A 17724-nucleotide genomic window follows, 5' to 3' on the forward strand; every position below is an offset into this window, starting at 1 on the left:
AGCACTTGTGAGGCAGAGACAGGCGGACCTCTGTGAGTCTGAGGCCAGCCAGGTCTGCAGTTAGTTCCGGGACAGCTAGGGCTGTTACACAGAGAAACCGGTCTCAAAAATAGCCCCCCTCCCCCCCAAAAAAAGAAATGGCATTGAAAGATAATGTGTCTCTCTTTAAATAATAACACAAATCCAGATCTTTGTGAAATGACACCTTTGGTTAAACGAACTAGAAAAAGGAGTTCATAAAGTAATCAGCCATTCTGATGGTTAAGGGGAGATAACTTTTTCACTAGTCCTTGCTGGCATGGCAGATGCTGGGCTCGCTAGTGAGGAGAATTAAGCTCATATTTCTAGGTAAGTTTCAAAGGTCAGGTGTAGACAGCCACACCCAGGACTTCCTTGTATGACTAGCACAAGGAAGGCAGATCTGTTTAGAAGCTCTTCTTCCCAGGGTTCACCAGATACCCACAAGAAAGGCTGAGGACAGAACAGGAGCAGAGAAGGCAACCGCCAGTATCCAGTCATGGAGATCAGGGGAAAGTTAGGAAATGCCCACTATACATAAAAATATGTAAAAGCCCACTGTCCTCCGGAAGGGGCAGCAGACCTTGGTGTTTCTTGCAGAAAATATAGACAGGTTAACAGACAATTCTCTCTACAGGCAGACCAAACCAAAAATAGTTTTGATGTCACTTTAAAACATAAAAATATTAGGTAAAGAAATAGCATAACACAAATTTAATAATACAGATGAAAATGTACTTGAAAAGCACAAAATGCCAAAAATCACCTAAGAAAATAAAATCAAGATAATCTAATATCTATTCATTGAATTCTTATTCTAAAACCTTCCCAACATGAAAATTCCGGACTCAAAGTTTTAATTAGAGGCCCATAAGATGGCTCAGAGGGTAAAGGTGATTGTCACCAACCATGACAACATGAGTTCCATCCCTGGGACTCAGACAGGAAAGGAGAGAATGGATTTCCCCAAGCTGTTCTCTGACTTCCACATGCTTGCTCTTCAATGCTCTCTCTCCCCCACTCCTTCTTCTTTGTCTCTCTGTCTGTCTCTGTCTCTTTCTCTCTGTATCTCTGTCACACACACACATACACATACATGCACACAAATAAAACTCTTGTTATAAAAGAAACAATCTATTGAATGTTAATAAATAATAAATGTACACAGATTTCCTGACTATAAAGGACAAACACTTTTAAATTCATTTTATGAAGTGAACATCACGGAGATACTAAAATCAGATAGTAACATATCAAGAGCGCCTATTGAAACAACTACACAATTCATTGAACTTAGAGAAGTAGAGCTGGTGAGTACCAAAAGCCTTTACCCCTAAAAACTAAGGTTCATGGCACTGGAAGATACAATGCATGGTACCAAAGGTGAAAGGTAAACACCAGCCTAGCAACAAACCATTTGATCTATAAGAATGACATGCCTCAAGCCGGGCGGTGGTGGTGCACGCCTTTAATCCCAGCACTTGGGAGGCAGAGGCAGGCGGATCTTTGTGAGTTCGAGACCAGCCTGGTCTACAAGAGCTAGTTCCAGGACAGGCTCCAAAACCATAGAGAAACCCTGTCTCGAAAAACCAAAAAAAAAAAAAAAAAAAAAAAAAAAGAATGACATGCCTCAAAGATACACTGGTACAATAATGGCACAAAGCTTGTGGGAATAACCAACCAATGCCTGATTTGATTTAATGCCTAGTCCATGAGATGGAAAACACTTATCCAATGCTGTTTGGGTGGCTAGGAATCTGAGACTAAATAGGCAAGTGACCTAGGGGAAAGCTAAATACTACTGTACTGTTTAAGGAGCATAGCAGTAAAACGACTCCAGTGACATTTTGTTCTGCTCATAGATTAGTTCTTTGTTCAGCCATCATAAGAAAACCTTCCTCCTGCGGATGGGAATAAGTACAGAAACCTCCTATCAAACACTATGTCAAAACAGACCTTGGAACACTCAGCCCTAAAAGGGATTCCTCCATCAAATCACTTCCCTCATGGAACTCTGAAAAAGAGGAGGTAGAAAGATTGTAAAACCCAGAGCATATGGAGGGCACCAAGGAATCAAGGCCTTATAGAACAAAGGATTGGTGAACATATGAACTTAGGAGAGACTGTGTCAACATGAACAAGGCATCTATGGATCTGCACCAGATGGGGTCCCAGAGATGAAAGAAGTGGACACGTGCTTCCAATCCCTAACGCACAAGCTTTCTCCAATTGATATGTAGTTGTAAATGAAAAATTAGTTTTCTCCTGGGGAGTCTCACTGGGGAAACAAACTACTCTCAATGGTAGGTCCCATACCCAGCAATAGATGGCCAAAACAAAATGAAATCAACAGCATCTTTGAGGCTCTTTATCTCATAATGTTACATCAAGGCAAGATTTTGTGCTCTGTTTTGTTTTTTTCTATACTGTAGGTCTTTTGCATGTATATCATAGCTTCCAAGTTGGGATTTTTAGGGGATTCCTGAGAGTGCAAACCTGTGTGTCTCTGCATCAATATACATTTATTGTGCATTTTAGGACTTGTTTCCTTGTTTGTTTTTTCAAATTCTGATTTTTTTTTTATTTATCACATCTTTTTATTATTATTCTTTGGATACTTAATTTGTTTTCTAAGGAGAGACAGAAAGGGTGTGGATCCAGCTGGTAAAGGATATGGGGAAGGACTGGGAGGCATGGGGTAGAGGAAGCCATAAGCAGAGTATATTGTATGAAAAGTTTTATTTTCAATAAAGAAAAGATATTTGGGGTTACTGGTTCAAAGCTGTCACAGTAGGTGACAAGCCATACATCAGACCCCTTTTGCAGTATTAATGAAAATCTTCTTCAGAATGTCTGACAACAGTGGTTCTCTGTAGGCATTGCTGGACTTTCCTTGCAGCCCTGAGACATCCCAGACAGCTCCACCCCTCCTTCCTGGGTGTCACCTTGCTATCCTGGTGTTGTCACTTTCTCTATGCACAGCCTGATGTTTTCCCCGCAATGTTGAAAACATTCGCCGTGCCTTCTGTGTCCTCCACCATGAATTTCCTAGTATTATGTGACCTTCTCAGACCCCTGCAGGCAGAATTAAGATTTTTTTGGTACTGCCATACAGCTCCAAGCACAGGTAAGCTCTGTACGTTGTTACCCTGTGTCTTTAATGCCTGCGTACATATCTGTGCTTACATCTGATTCTCATTTTAACTGCAAACCCAGTGGGTGGAGATTGAATTTTCAGTTTTCCTATCATTCCTACAAAAATCTTGCGATGACAATTCATCCTTTTGGTTTTTAAAGAGCTATTTGAATTATTTAGAGTTGAATCAGAAATAATACCATCCTTAGTATCAAATGATAAAAATGAAAATAAAAAGAATGCTTGTCGATTATGTTCAAGGCTCTGGGTTTCATCCATAGTACCACAAAAGGTAAGCACACATCAGAATCCCTGATGACAATACACGAAAATGTCCTCATTTAAAACACTAGCCAGTCAAATCCATCAATGAATGAAAGCAATAACACAGCACAGCCAGAACGATCTTCTGCAAGCTACATCAGACTAATTCAACAGCTCAAAGTTAATCAATACAACTCACTGCAATGCAGCAAAAAAGAAGGTTGATGTAAATTTTCTAGTTTGGCCAAAGACTGTTTAACCAAATTCAATATTCTCTTTTGACAAAACAAAAAACAAAAAACAAAAAAAAAAAAAAACCCAGGAACTCCTTTAACCTGTGTCTAGCCTTGAAGTAGACATGAAAGCTTTATGCTAAGTTAAGGACGAAGACAATTAAGTACACACCCACCACTCTTGTTAACATGGTAATAGAGAGACTGTCCAATGTAATCAGACAAGAAAAAGAATGAAGAGTTCAATTCTTAGAAGGAAATAAAACTCGTGAAAAGTGAACTATCCCTCAGCAGAGAAACCAATTAACGAACTACTGCATGCATCCAATGTCACAGGATTCAACAACATAAAGGGTCATGAAGAGGGGCAGCTCTCACACGTGTGACAGTAAATAAAAGGAGCCCGATTTGAGAGGGCACAAAATCCACCTTTTCATTTAGATGGCATTCTAAAAAACACTAAGAGTTAATAGAGCCAGAAAAAAAAAACAGTATCAAGTCATGTTTGCCACAATCTGGAGGTAAAGGATGCCTACAGAAAGCTGTGCAGGGATCCTTTGCAGTGGCGAGATTGCACTATGCCTTACTCATGATGACAAAATGCTCTGAACAGTAACAAAACAGAAGACCAAGGTAAATTTCATCTTACGTAAATTGTATCGTAATAGGGAATAAAGAACATATAAACTCTAAGATCAGACCACCCAAACTCTGCTTCTTTCCAAATGTAGAACTTAGGTTATATTCTGCAAGTATAAAAAGAAAATGAGAGTGGCTGCACCTCAGAGGAATTAGTTTGCCTTCTGCCTCATCCTGCCTCACAGCCAACATGGAGCTCACCATCGTGCGTACAATGGAGAAGTCACATCATGGTCTTTATCATCTGACTTGAAGGTTGGGTTTAATTAATGTTGGTATTCAGATTTCACAGTTATGAAAATTAACCAAAAAAATCACTGTTGAGCATCTGTTAAGACAAATTCACATTAATTTCAAATACAATTAAAATTAGGCAAGAATTTTCTAAAATCAGAATACAATTTCAACTCAAATCTAAAATTCAACCAAATATTTCACAAATAATTTTTTAAATGACTCAGAACTGTGGTCATTTATATTTAGTCTTTGAGAAGGAATATTAGCCTGTCTGACATTCCAGTTCAACAAATAAGAGTCAAGAGAGCATTGTGGGGGTGGGGGCAGGGCTCAGTCAATAAACTGCTTGCTATTGAAGCACAATGACCTGAGTCTGGATTCCCAGAAGCCATGCAAAAAGCTGGGTACAGTGTGTATTTATAATCCTGGTATTGGGGCAGGCAGTGGCAGGAGGATTCAAGGGACTTGATGACAAGCTAGTCTAGCTGAATAGACAAGCTCCAGCTTCAATGAAAGACTGTTTCAAAAAAAAAAAGATGGAAAACAATTGAGGAAGGCATTCGGTATCTGAACATCACATGCACAAGCCTACATGTACATAATAACTCTCTCTCTCTCTTTCTCTCTCTCTCTCTCTCTCTCTCTCTCTCTCTCTCTCTCTCTCACAAGCTCACACACAGAGAGAAGAAAGTGCTGCAAAAGGCATAGGATACTTTTGTTTTCTTAAACACCAAGATCCCCTGTGTCTGGTAAAATCCTCCCTGAATACCATGGCACTTGGAAGAATCATTGAAAATGAAAAAGACAATATGGTATCCCCAAAATGTTGGCTCCCTCCAACAAGAAAGGAAGTCATGACTTTGTCTGGGTATAAATAATCTACTAATATGTGTGGACTGTGTATGCACACATACATACATGTCCCACCCCCTCACCTCAGCCTACCATTTGCCTCTGTCTCTTAACCAGGTAGGATGACCTCTCTATGGGTTAAAACTGTGGAAAATCTATGCTATCACACACGCCTATAGCTTTCCCAGAGTTAATTACATTTATATCATATCCAATGGTGCTTTTAAAGTCCCACTCTGCTCAGTTCTGAGAACATAAAGTGTCATAGGCAACTTTTATTAACTGTATCCTTATTATTCCAGGCTAAAAGCAAATGAAGCCAACCGATGTCAAAGCTCTCCCATCTACTGTCATCTCGCATCATGTCCCAGTGAGCCGCTGAGAGAAGTATTCTTGGAGTGTTATCAACTACAAATCCTGCAACAAGCATGGCTGTTTGCACAGGATTTCACACTGAATAATATAGTAACATCTAGAAATTCCTAACCTAGAGGGAAGGGGGAAAAAGAACATTTTAAAAGATATTTAAAAAACCATGGCATGTGCATGGGGACTTCTCCAGCAGAGCCCTCGGATTCATTTTAAGCTTTGCACTTGCTCACAACTATTATTTTGAAATATGGAGCCCAAACATGGATCTCGTAAAGCCCCATAGAACAAAAATATTCCTGTGGATTGTATCTCTCAATCAGAAGCCAGGATGAGGGAATGTGTAAGCGGCAGAGAAAAAGTAAAATCAATGTGATACTTAAAACGCAAATCAAAATGGAACTATATAAGGTGTCAAGAGCATGGAGACAATGGTACTGAATAGCTTACCTTGCCTTTCTCCATCGACTTTTTCTAAAGAGCCAGGGAGCTGGGTGTCAAAGCCAAGCTGGAGGCCACATCTCTGCCTCTCAAAGTCACGTTCTTCCTCTGCAATAGAAGAAAGCGTGTGCAGGGACTTCGGGCCAGCTGGGATGGGATCGGGCCACTGGTGTGTGGTAGAGCATGAGTCTTTGGCTTGTTGATCAAGTCTGGGACTTGCCATACTGCCAGAGTCCTGAAGGTCACTATTAGAGCGTGAGAAATGGTCCTCTTCAAGAAACAGGGAGTTTGCCTCCTCTGAATTCCTATCACTGCCCTGCTCTCCATCTTCAAAGTAGGTTTCTTGAAACTTAGTATCCTCCAAGTCCTGGTCTGGCTTGTCACTCAACGCCGAATCCTGTTTGCTTAGAAGAACCAGCGATGCCGACAGTGCATCGCCTGCTTGCTGGAGAGCTTCATAAACCCGGGAGAGCCAGGAAGACAAAGGCTGAAAGAAGTTCTGGGCATCCTGAGATGCCATGGCCAACACCATGGCCAACTACTTCACGTGTATGGAATCCACTCTTTCGGTTCCTCCAGAACTCGGGGCTCACGTGAAATACAGAACAAGCATGATGAGAAATTTGAGGTCTCTTTTTTAGAACACGCAAAACCTTATTAATACACACATAAAGAAAATATGCGCAGTACGTGAGCACTGTTGGCAGTAACTAAAACCAGGCAGCGTGCCAATTCCTGCGCCAAGGTCTATGGAGTAGGTCTTTGCAGGGGACAGAGCAACTGTGTTTGATAGGGTAGTCTCTTAATGGCTGGGAACATTTCACTCTCAACAATTCTTGGCTGAAACAGAGGAAAGACATGCTTGCACCTGTTAAAGTCACAACTACAGACCCGTCACCAGATACCTATAGCCAATGTCAGTTAGCATTGGAGGAAGGGGAACAAAGAAACTTTATATTGAACTCTTATGGTGGCTAAATAAAAATGACCATGAAAATCTAAACTGTGGGTTCTCCCCATGTCTGTATGCTTCCTCAGGCTCACATACAACCTCCATTAGCAGTAATGGATTCTAGTTACACGGCCCGAGAGAAGCCTGATCCCCATAGATCAGCTTAACACTGTGGACAGAGTAAAGGAATCCATAGGAACAGCCAGTTAGGCATGACTCTTCAAAATGCAAGAAATGCTGGAGGTTTTGTGAACAAACATGCAGAGCCCAGAGAGCTAAGGAACAGGCATCTCTGTTTTGTGACACAAAGGTTTATCCTCTCAAAGGAAATGTGTGTCTGCAATGTAAAAGCTTCCAACAAATCTTAAAATAGAGTTTTACAGTTTTATGCAATCTCTAGAAATGATGCCTAGTCTTGGGGAGAAATCACTGAAAATATGTGCATGGCAAATGGATCATCCAGCTTCCTGTAGATAGATAGTTGATATCCTGTGCCTTTGACTGCGTCTCCATCTCCAAAGTTAGCCCTCTGCAACTGTGGGTCTCTGAAACATACTTCATAAGATTCATAAGCTGAAAGAGGTAACGCATGGACATTCATAGAACAGGACACTGTGAGGACCAAATAGCATATACCTATGCTTTTATACTCACATGAAAACACACACCTAGGTAGTTTTATGCCTATACATGGATGTGGGTATCGCTCTGCAATCACGGTGTAGGGTAAATGTTTCTTTGATAGCAACATCTTCTCTCAGAATCACTCCATTCCTGAAGTTTCAACCCTCTTGATCTCAGCCTTTAGCACAACTGCTTATATTCTCTTGAAAATATTTTGTTAGTGGCTCAGATCCACCGATTCACTCAGTAAACAAGTACCTATTAAGGACTGGGCATAATGCCAGGTATAAGGTAACCCCAAGACCACTGTCCTCAGGGAACCTGCATTTCAGTTAAATAGAAACTGGCATCTCTACATTCTCCTCTAAAACTGAATATTTCAAGGTTAACTCTGCAGCTCTTGTCTTCCTCTAATGGCTTATTTGCAACCACTCTTTGTCCCATTCCTTCTCCTCATTCCCCTTTATACTCACCTGCTGGGAAGGCTAACCCATCCATATTTTTGTTTCTTTGGCTGGCTTTGGTTTCTTTGGTTTGATTAGTTGGTACATTTGTGTAGTTGGTTGGTTTGAGAGAGTTGCATGTATACTGGGCTGATCTTCAACTTGCTATATAGCTAGGGATGACCTTGAACCTGTGATATTATTGTCTTTATATCCTGAGTTCTAAGATTACAGACATGTAAAACTGTACTTTGTTTATATGGTGCTGGGACCAAAGTCGAGGTTTCTGCATTCTAGGAAGCATGCTACCAACTGAATTATTTTCATTTTAAACCCTACTTTAATTTTAAACTTTTATAAACTCAAAATAAACATCTCTAGCCCTTCACTTGCTCCTTCTTTTCTTACTCTTGTCATAAATCCAAGTCAGTAGTGCGAACTTTGGTAGTTCAGAGTCATCTAGTAAACTAAGAAAGCACACAAAAGTCTAGGTTGGCTGCAGGAATAAGCCTGGCCAAGATCCCTGTATTTCTGTTATCTTCCTTGGAGGACCCAACCCCTATTAAAGGTTGATATTTTAAGAAAATAAAATCTGATGTAAGGAAACAGATACGCATTAATGTGCCGCACTAAAATCTTAAATTCAGTTATTTCAAACCCAGTATGTCACTTTGCTGCTGGGATTCAGCTCTTGGGTCACAGGACCACATGACTGTGACTCTCTCTTCAACACACTCCCCTCTCTTCCTTCCAGTCAATCTGCCATTAGCTTTTGCTCTCCAGCTATTGTCTTGTCCAAGTTCCCATTCTCTCCTATCACTCACCTGGTTTGTGTCAATCTCTTGGTTCTCCCAGCTCCCATGGAACCCTGTGTTCCCCACAGCCTTTCATTTGGATTTACTGTGTCTATACCTCTGCAATGGAGGCCCCATGGAGAGTGGAGGCCGTCTATTTTATTCTCAGAGCCTAGAATTGTCCTGAACACACGGGAAGCAAATCAGCAAATACAGTCAGAGATCTCATTAGAATCATGCCTGGAACAGTGCTCAGTGGAAGTTACTGACTCAATCATGTTGTTGCATTTATGAATTAAACCTACACAGAGCTGTCATGGGAATCTTCCGGGGTGTGAGTCTACAAATTTCCTATTTAGTACATTATCTTGTCAGCATTTGCTCTTGTCACCCAGTTCCACAACCCACCATTTTGGGTTGCCTTCGCTGCTGCTTGGATGACTTCATTTCTTTTACTTTTGACCCAGAAAGTATTTTGCCTAAGCAAAAGCGCTCCAGGCGATAGAGACCTGGAAGGCCTCTCTGAGAAATCAGTGACTTTAGCCATCTTTTCCTGTCCTTACAATTCATATAACCCCACTTTTCATCCCAATGGAATGTCTAGCTGAGCATAGGCTGGCCCCGGAGAAACTGCCAGAATGAGAACTCAGCCATTCCTTACCGCCCCTCACTGTGAGGTTTTATATGTCAGTCATGCTGATACACTGAGAATTTCCATAAGTGGCCTCGATTTTTCCTGATTTTTATTTGTTTATCCCAGATGTCTTCATACCTGGCCTGCCTCACTTTTTCCATTGAAACTCTTATGGCTTTCTCTGCTAATTCTTCATCTACAACTAAAGACATGGCCTCAGAGTACTCAGAATATGTCTTTATGTCATAAAATTACATTTATTTGTCAATATTCTTCTGATGGGTTGGTAGTCCACAAGTTTGAGAAGTATTTTTATAGGTTACAGCTCCAGAATCCACATAAGGCAGGAGGAGCTCTGACATGTTGGTTGTATGGATGGATGGTTATGTGTATGTATTGATGGGTAGAGATGGATAGGTGAATGGAATGGGTGGGTAGATGCGTGGATTGATAGAGAGGTAGGGGTGTGTGTGTGTGTGTGTGTGTGTGTGTGTGTGTGTGTGTAGGGATGAGTAAATCGATGGTGGGCTACCGGGTGGATGGGTGGATGAGTGTGTGGATGAAGGTTATAGTGAAAATGCTTACCACCAGGTGGTCTTGATTCTATCATTTATCATCATTTGTAAAATGGAATTCCCTTACTCTATCAGTTCCTCTCATCTCTAAAATTCAAGAACATATCAAATATGCCAAACAGCATAGTGACTGAGTCTGGATATATTAAGAATATGTCGGCATACAAGAGTTCCGCAATAGCCCAGAGTGGAGTATAACAAAGGTTTGTTTATTTGGGGGTAAACCCACAGGAAGAGTAACAATCCACAGTCCTCTGTGTGCACTAGGAACTGGAACCAAATCCAGCAGCCAAGAGTCATGGTTTTTGTCTGCCTTTATAGTACATGAGACCATACCCAAAGTGGGCTGTTTTTTTAAAGGCTATTGGCTGAAGGAGTTCCCACAGCAACAATAAAATTGCCTTTTCAGGAATGAGTTCTAAATCTTTATTAATTTGATAATATGATAATTAACTGTCATGCTATCTCAAAAACAATGCAAAAGAGACCAAATCTCCATCTAAATATGGGGGGAAATGTCTAGTTGTTGTATTCGAGAATGCTGAAAAGGAACAGCACCTGTGTCTGTAAACTACCGAGTTGGTAATACTGGGTACCACTCATAAACCTAAACCCAAAAAATATCAGTTCAGACAAAGCAGTCATGGAGATGTTTTTAAGTAAATATCAACTTGATTGAGCAGGCACACCAAGGGCGATGCAAATGTGTATTTATGGTTCTAGTTCTTTGGAGTACTTTCTTATATCTGGTGAGAAGATGACATGACTCCTGGTCAGATGAATATGTAGGAAAGAGGAATAGAGACGGGCGGGGGGTGGGGTGAGCTAGCTTTATTATGTTACTGTGATAAAACACTGTAAATAAAAGCAAGTTGGGCAGAAAAGGGTTGGTTTGACTTAAACTGTAAGATTCCAGGTCATAATCCACATAGAAGGAAGTCATACTGACAGCTCAGGTGGGAATGAGAAGCAGAAACCACAGATTTGTTTGCTGGCTCCCTCACGCTGACCTGCTCCAGCTCACTCACTCATGCTCAGGCTTAGCTAGGCTGTGACCTACCATAAACATTCTGGCATCCTTCTCCTTTAGCAGCTACATGGAGTCTCTATAGCTCTGCCTTCTCTCTCTCTATATATATATATGTGTGTGTGTGTGTGTGTGTGTGTGTGTGTGTGTGTGTGTGTGTGTTCAGATTTCCCACCTGGCTTTATTCTGCCATGCCATATACTAAAGCAGCTTCTTTATTACCCAATGGTAGTAAAACATATTCACAGCATACAGAGGGGAATCCCACATCATGTATGCATGAGAGAGTGTTGTGAGCATATGTAAAACACATGAGTTCCTGTTGCAGGGTGTCCGAGAAGGTTTATTACCTCTCAAAGTACTCAGAATCATCTAGAAATCTAAAGACAAAGAACAAAGGGTAGATGAAAAGAAAAGGGAAGCCATTGGTGTATCCCCAAGGAGTGCATTTTTGAAATCCTACTTTAATTAGAATTCTGCTTTAATTGTACTGGTAGTTAATTGAACTATAATCATTTTAAATATAGAACATTACTAAGCAGAAGGCAATAAATTTGTTTCTATATAGGACACCTATGAAATCCTTGAGTTATGTGCTTTCTCATATATTTTTAATATCTCCACCAAAAGCTATGATGAACAGAGAATAAGCATGCTTATGTACCTATAGAGGCTATAAGTTAAATCTTTCTAACCTCCTTTTCTTATAATAACAGCTTCTTACAGGAAGCGGGAAGAGTTGGAATCTAAGGAACACCAGCTTGCAGAAAACCAGAAAAATCTATGATGGAAGTGTGCACGCCTGTGTCATTTTTAAAGGTTGATGAGCACCTGGAGAATAAGCTACATTCTGAAAGGCAGGAAAACCATTTCCAACGGCACGGTTTCCAGGTAACCAAATCCTAAGTCAAAATCATATACAAATCTGCCTTCTGACACGCGTGGATGCTGAGCATTTGTTTGAAAGATAAGTCACCTCGTAAAAACCCTTTTCACTCTTCATGATTCTCAGAACAATCTAAGGAAAAGTCAAGAATACCAGATTTATCTAGAGTGTCTCTTCACAGGCAGCTGTCAGATCGCTTCCCGGGTCTACAAAATGTAGTTATTTATTATTGACACACCAGCCTGGAAGCTAATTAAATCTACCATTATTAAGCCTGATGAGGAAAGTCATTTTGGATTGCCTAAGAAGGTCTGGAAGATGAATAATGCATGTGGCAAAAATAAGAACTGCAAAATAGGCTGCCATCCAGCTTTCACAGTGTTCAGAAGTATCCACAGGTGTTTTCTTTTAAAGGCAAATTTGTTATGTGGGTAGAAATACTTGCCATTGAAATGAAATGCTTTCTGAATCATTTGTCTAAGATATGTTGGCATCTTAACAAATATAAAAATGGAGTACTGGGACAAGGGACATAGCTTAGTCACTGAAGAGCTCCTCACTCAAGCCAAAGGTCATGAGTTCAATAACCCCACCAAAGGCCATGCGCAGCAACACATACTTGTAATCCCAGGGCTGAGGGGGTAAAGAAGGGAGGATCCCAAGGGTTCCTTGACGGCCAGCCTAGCCAAACTGGTGAAGTTCAAATTCAGTGAGGGACCCAGTTTCAAAACATTAGGTGAAAAGCAATGGAAGAAGAATGGTTAGTGTTGACCTCTAGCCTACAAGTGCCTTGTGTGCACATATACAAGCACATACACTCATACAGCACACACAGCAAAAGGAGGGCTACTAAGGAGTCTTTATGCAATAATAGAAATACAATACAGCCGCATTGTCATTGCATGGTCTTGGACACACCTTTACTACTGGGCTTTGGGTTTGGAAAGGGAGAACAGTGGATATAAATTGAAATGAACCCTTCCTTATAATCAAAATACATATTTACTAGTTGATAATGAGAAGAGTGAGTCAGAAAGAAAGGGAGGGAGAAAGGAAGGAAAGGAGAGCACCGTTGTTTTAGAATCATTACAAAGCAAGGCTGCCTTGAATCCACCCTTTAGTTTTCCAAACCATGGACATGTAGCTGGACACATGTATGTTCTCATTCATAATGAAGAGATCATGACTTCTTATATTATAATTCATCTTGTAAATTATATTACAGAACATTTTTAAACACACAGAAAGAATCCAGTATAAAACAAAGACCTAATTCCAGGCATTCATTATGTTGAATTTTCTGGTGTTTTATAAGGTAAAATATATTAAATACTTATAATATTACTGATACTAATATCTCAGAAAAGGGTATTTCCCTGATATGTTACTGTACATGATATTTTTGAGGACTTACACAAATAAAAGCTATGTAAAAGATAATAGCTTCCCCCTTTTACAGATGAAAACACGGAGGCTCAGAAAGGGTCCATGCCTTGCAATGCTGTTTATTATCTGGATTAAGGAAAAGAAATGGTATTCCAGTTCTCTCCTGTTGAAAACAACTATTTCAAGCCTTCACAAAGGGCCGGTAAGACTGTGGCAATTCACGTTAAAAGTGGGACTGTTTTCCCAAAAAAAGACAGATGTTGGGTTCAGACTGAGATGTCTGTCTGGTTTGGTATTTTTCACATTGTTGGTCGGTTTGTTTGTCTGTTCGTTTTATGGCGTAGGGCGCGTGTGGAAATCAGAGGACAGCCTGCAGTGGTCAGTTTTCTCCTCCACGGGGATCCAGGGATCGAATACAAGCCATTGTGTTTGTTGCAAGCCTCTCTACCTGCCGAGCCCCTCTCCAGAACCTGCCTTCCAATCTCACTCCCTTTCTGTTCAGCCTGTTCCACTCAGAGAAATCACTTAAACATGAAAACTGTTGCAACTGATTTTCCAAAGTAAGTGTGATAAAGTAAGAATACCTTCAATTGCTCTCTAAGTCACAGAAGGCTTCTGTTAAATTCCATTTCTATAAAATAAATACCTTGGGGAATGCTTGAGCAGGACAATGTAAAACAAATTAGACTTAATTCAACTGAAATGCAAAGCTCCTCAGGTTTGGGCCATTATAGTGATGGCACCTTTTAAATACTCAGATTTCATAAGCCCATTGAGCATTTTTTAGTATCTATTACAGCCAAGGAAATTTAAATACATTCCATGAATACCCAGTGGCTGTAACATGAACAAAGTCCTCAGTGACTCCAGAGGGACTACTGAACCCAGCCTCAGAAACAATTTTCCAAAGAGACTGTGCGGCTCTTAGAAAGAAACCCAGTTAAAGGAGTTAATATTTACCTTTTAAAGATTAAGCCTGGGGCTGGAGAGACGGCGCAGTGGTTAAGAGCACTGGCTGCTCTTCCAGAGGTCCTGGGTTTGATCCCAATACCCACATGGTGGCTCACAACCATATGCAACTCCAGTTCCAGGGGCTCTGACCCTGTCGTCTGCCTTCTGCCCTCTGCTGCCACCAGATATACATGTGGTGGACATATATACATAAATGCAGACAAAATATCCATATCCTTAAAATTCTAAAATAACTTTTAAAAAGACAAAATGTGCCTTGAGTGATTAGCATGACCTCTGATTCAACAGCAAGGCACCCAGATCCCAAGGCCATTGGCAAATACATCAACAAGTCCCCGATGAAGGAGATTCAGGAATTTCAAATAGCATCCATAGAAAGATGCAATATGATTGAGAGCTAATGAGATGAAATTGAGAAAAGAAAAAAATTAACAGGAATAACACGCTGATAAAGATACCAAACAGTTGATTTTTGTTCAAAGAGAAGAAAAGCATTTGTGTCATTTGGAAATACATTTTAGGCTCGAATATAAAGAGGAAATATGGAACTGTGGTAATTGTAGCCCTCTTGAGACAGACTAAGCAAAGCTCAGAATGCCAGCATTCTACAGTTGTCAGCCGTAGAAGTAGCCAATGTGGTTAAAAAAAAAGAGGTGACGGCTTAGAATCTCACTGCTTGATACAACTGGTTCCTTTGCATATAAGAAATATGAAATTGCATGCCCTTGCAATTTACAGGGCTGAAATCACAATACACAGGAATCTAGTCATCATCTCAACAACTGCTAGTATATCTAGAAGTGGTCACCCAGACCCACCCATTCTTTCTTCCTGAAATTATTGGTCTTTGCCCCAGTACAGGCATCAGCTGAGTTCAAGTCCACTTGATTCCCACCAGTTCCACTAAGCAGCCCCTTCAGTTGTCTCCCTACATCCACTTTCACCCCATTTCCCCAGGATGACTTCTAACATCTTCCCAAGACACATGCTTGATGAGACCACCTAGCATTCACAATAATGATGTCCCATTGTGATGGCTATTCTTGGTTGTCAACTGACTACATCTGGAACTAACTAAAACCCAAGCAGCTGGATACACCACTGAGGAATTTTATTTTTAATTAAATCATTCAAAATGAGAAGAACCACTTTTAATCCAGATTTTTAGGTGGGAGGATCTACTTTCATCTGGACCACACCTTCGGCTGGCAGCCTATATAAAGGATGTGGAAGAAGGAAACTCTTGCTCTCTGCCTGTTCGCTCTCATTCTTGCTGGCAAGTCCTACTCCTTCACCGGCTTTAGAGGACACTTCTTCAGAATTCCGGTGTCTACTGGTGTCCAGCTGAGAAATACAGACCTATACCTGAGACATACAGTGGGCTGAGCAACCACTGGGTTCTTGGGCCTTGTGGTAGACAGCTACTGTTGGACTAATTGATCCTCAGCTTATAAGCCATTCTAATAAATATCCTTTGTGTATATATTCATCCTGTCAGTCCTGTTCCTCTAGAGAACCTTGGCTAATATACCCATCATTCTTACCATAATGTTGTACTCCAGGGGACTCGGAAGGGCATCTCTGGTGCAGCCCTTTCCTGTCTACTTGCTGTCTACACCTGCATCATCTACTCGGATCCTACAGCTCCTTCCCTGAAGCTCCCCTGCCTCTGGGATTCCCTCACTCCCACCCAAACGCACCCAAAATCTCTTTGCTGTTCTCAGTTTACAGCTTTTCAGAATTCTTTTCCTTCTCCCTGAACCCAAACAAAATTAAGCCAGCCTAAAATACTCACTCAATGCACCTCTTTCTTAAAATAAACTTTGTTCCCCTTCTGCTACTCTTCCCCGCGCCCCCTCTTCCCTCCATCTGGTTCCTTTTCCATCTTACATAGCTGCCCTCTCTGCTCTCTTATCATGTGTATTTTATTAGCCTCTGTTTCCCACCTCTCTAAAGATCTCCTCCTCTCTTTTGATCTCCATTTTAGTTGCATGTTATACATATGTAATTATACATGCATATGGACATATATGCAGATACATGATTTTAAATCCAGTTTCTGTGTATACAAGGAAACAAGCAGTATTTCTCTCTCTGTAGTCCAGTGCTCCACTACTATGTATCTTCATATTTGTCTTTCTGAGTCTGGCTTACTTCATTAGATTTATTTATCTCCTCATCCGCCCATTTTCATGCAAATGCCATGCTTTCACTTTAGTTTATGAAGAATAAATTCCATCATGTATATGCACCACTTTTTCCTTATCCATTCATACCCGCTGATGGGTGTCTAGTTTGAAAAAATGACGTATGGTGACAGAAACCACAATAGTAGACAGTCTATTGAGGGACTGACTCCATTTCCTGGCCGTGGTCAATAATGCAACAGCAAACATGGATAAACAAGTATCTCTGTGGTATGCTGACTTTAGAGACCTTTCAGTGTATATCAAAGAATGTTCTAAATGACTAATATGTTGCTTCTACTTTAGGTTTTTTTATTGTTTTGGTTTTTTTAATTTCCATACTGAGTTTGATAATGGTTACAAAAGTTTGCTTTTCCCTAAAATGGCTGAAAGACACTTAAAGAAATGTTCAACATCCTTAGCCATCAGAGAAATGCAAATCAAAACAACTCTGAGATTCCATCTGACACCTGTAAGAATGGCCAAGATCAAAAATACTGATGACAACTTATGTTGAAGAGGATGCAGGGGAAAGGGAACACTCCTCCATTGCTTGGGAGTACAAAGTTGTACAGCTGCTTTGGCTATCAGTATGGCAATTTCTCAGAAAGTTAAGAAACAACCTACCTCAAGACCCAGCAATACAACTTTTGGGTATATACCCAAAGGATGCTCAATCATACTACAAGGATATGTGTTCAACTATGTTCATAGCAGCATTGCTTGTCATAGCCAGAATCTGGAAACAACCTAAATGTCCCTCAACCAAAAAATGGATAAGGAAAATATGGTGCATTTACACAATGGAGTACTACACAGCAGAAAAAAATAACGACATCTTGAAACTTGTGGGCAAATGGATGGTCTAGAAAACATCATATTGAGTGAGCTAACCCAGACTTAGAAAGGCAAATATCATATATACTCACTCATAAGTGGTTTTAGACATAAAGCAAAGAACAACTAGCCTACAATTTACAATCCTAGAGAACCTAGACAACCAAGAGGACCCTAAGAGAGACATACATGGATCTAATCTACATGGGATATAGAAAA

The 17724-nt window shown here is 40.5% G+C and overlaps 1 protein-coding gene across 3 annotated transcripts in view; it reads right to left on the reverse strand.

Annotated features, from left to right (window-relative positions):
* Syt16 (synaptotagmin 16) overlaps nucleotides 1-17724 on the reverse strand; it is a 254323-nt gene that overhangs the window by 99576 nt on the left and 137023 nt on the right. The window contains exon 3 of one of the 3 annotated variants that reach the window (XM_041657953.1): nucleotides 6199-6297. The exons of 1 other annotated variant lie outside the window; for it this stretch is intronic. In XM_041657953.1, the coding sequence (XP_041513887.1) occupies nucleotides 6199-6297 (99 nt within the window). Of the gene's footprint in view, nucleotides 1-6198; nucleotides 7030-17724 lie in introns of all 3 variants that reach the window. One more of the 3 variants, XM_041657952.1, reaches the window with a different exon arrangement.

Source organism: Microtus oregoni, unplaced genomic scaffold (genome assembly GCF_018167655.1).
Source record: "Microtus oregoni isolate MIOR12 unplaced genomic scaffold, Mior012 000009F_ref0000495, whole genome shotgun sequence".
NCBI classification, from domain to species: Eukaryota; Metazoa; Chordata; class Mammalia; order Rodentia; family Cricetidae; genus Microtus; species Microtus oregoni.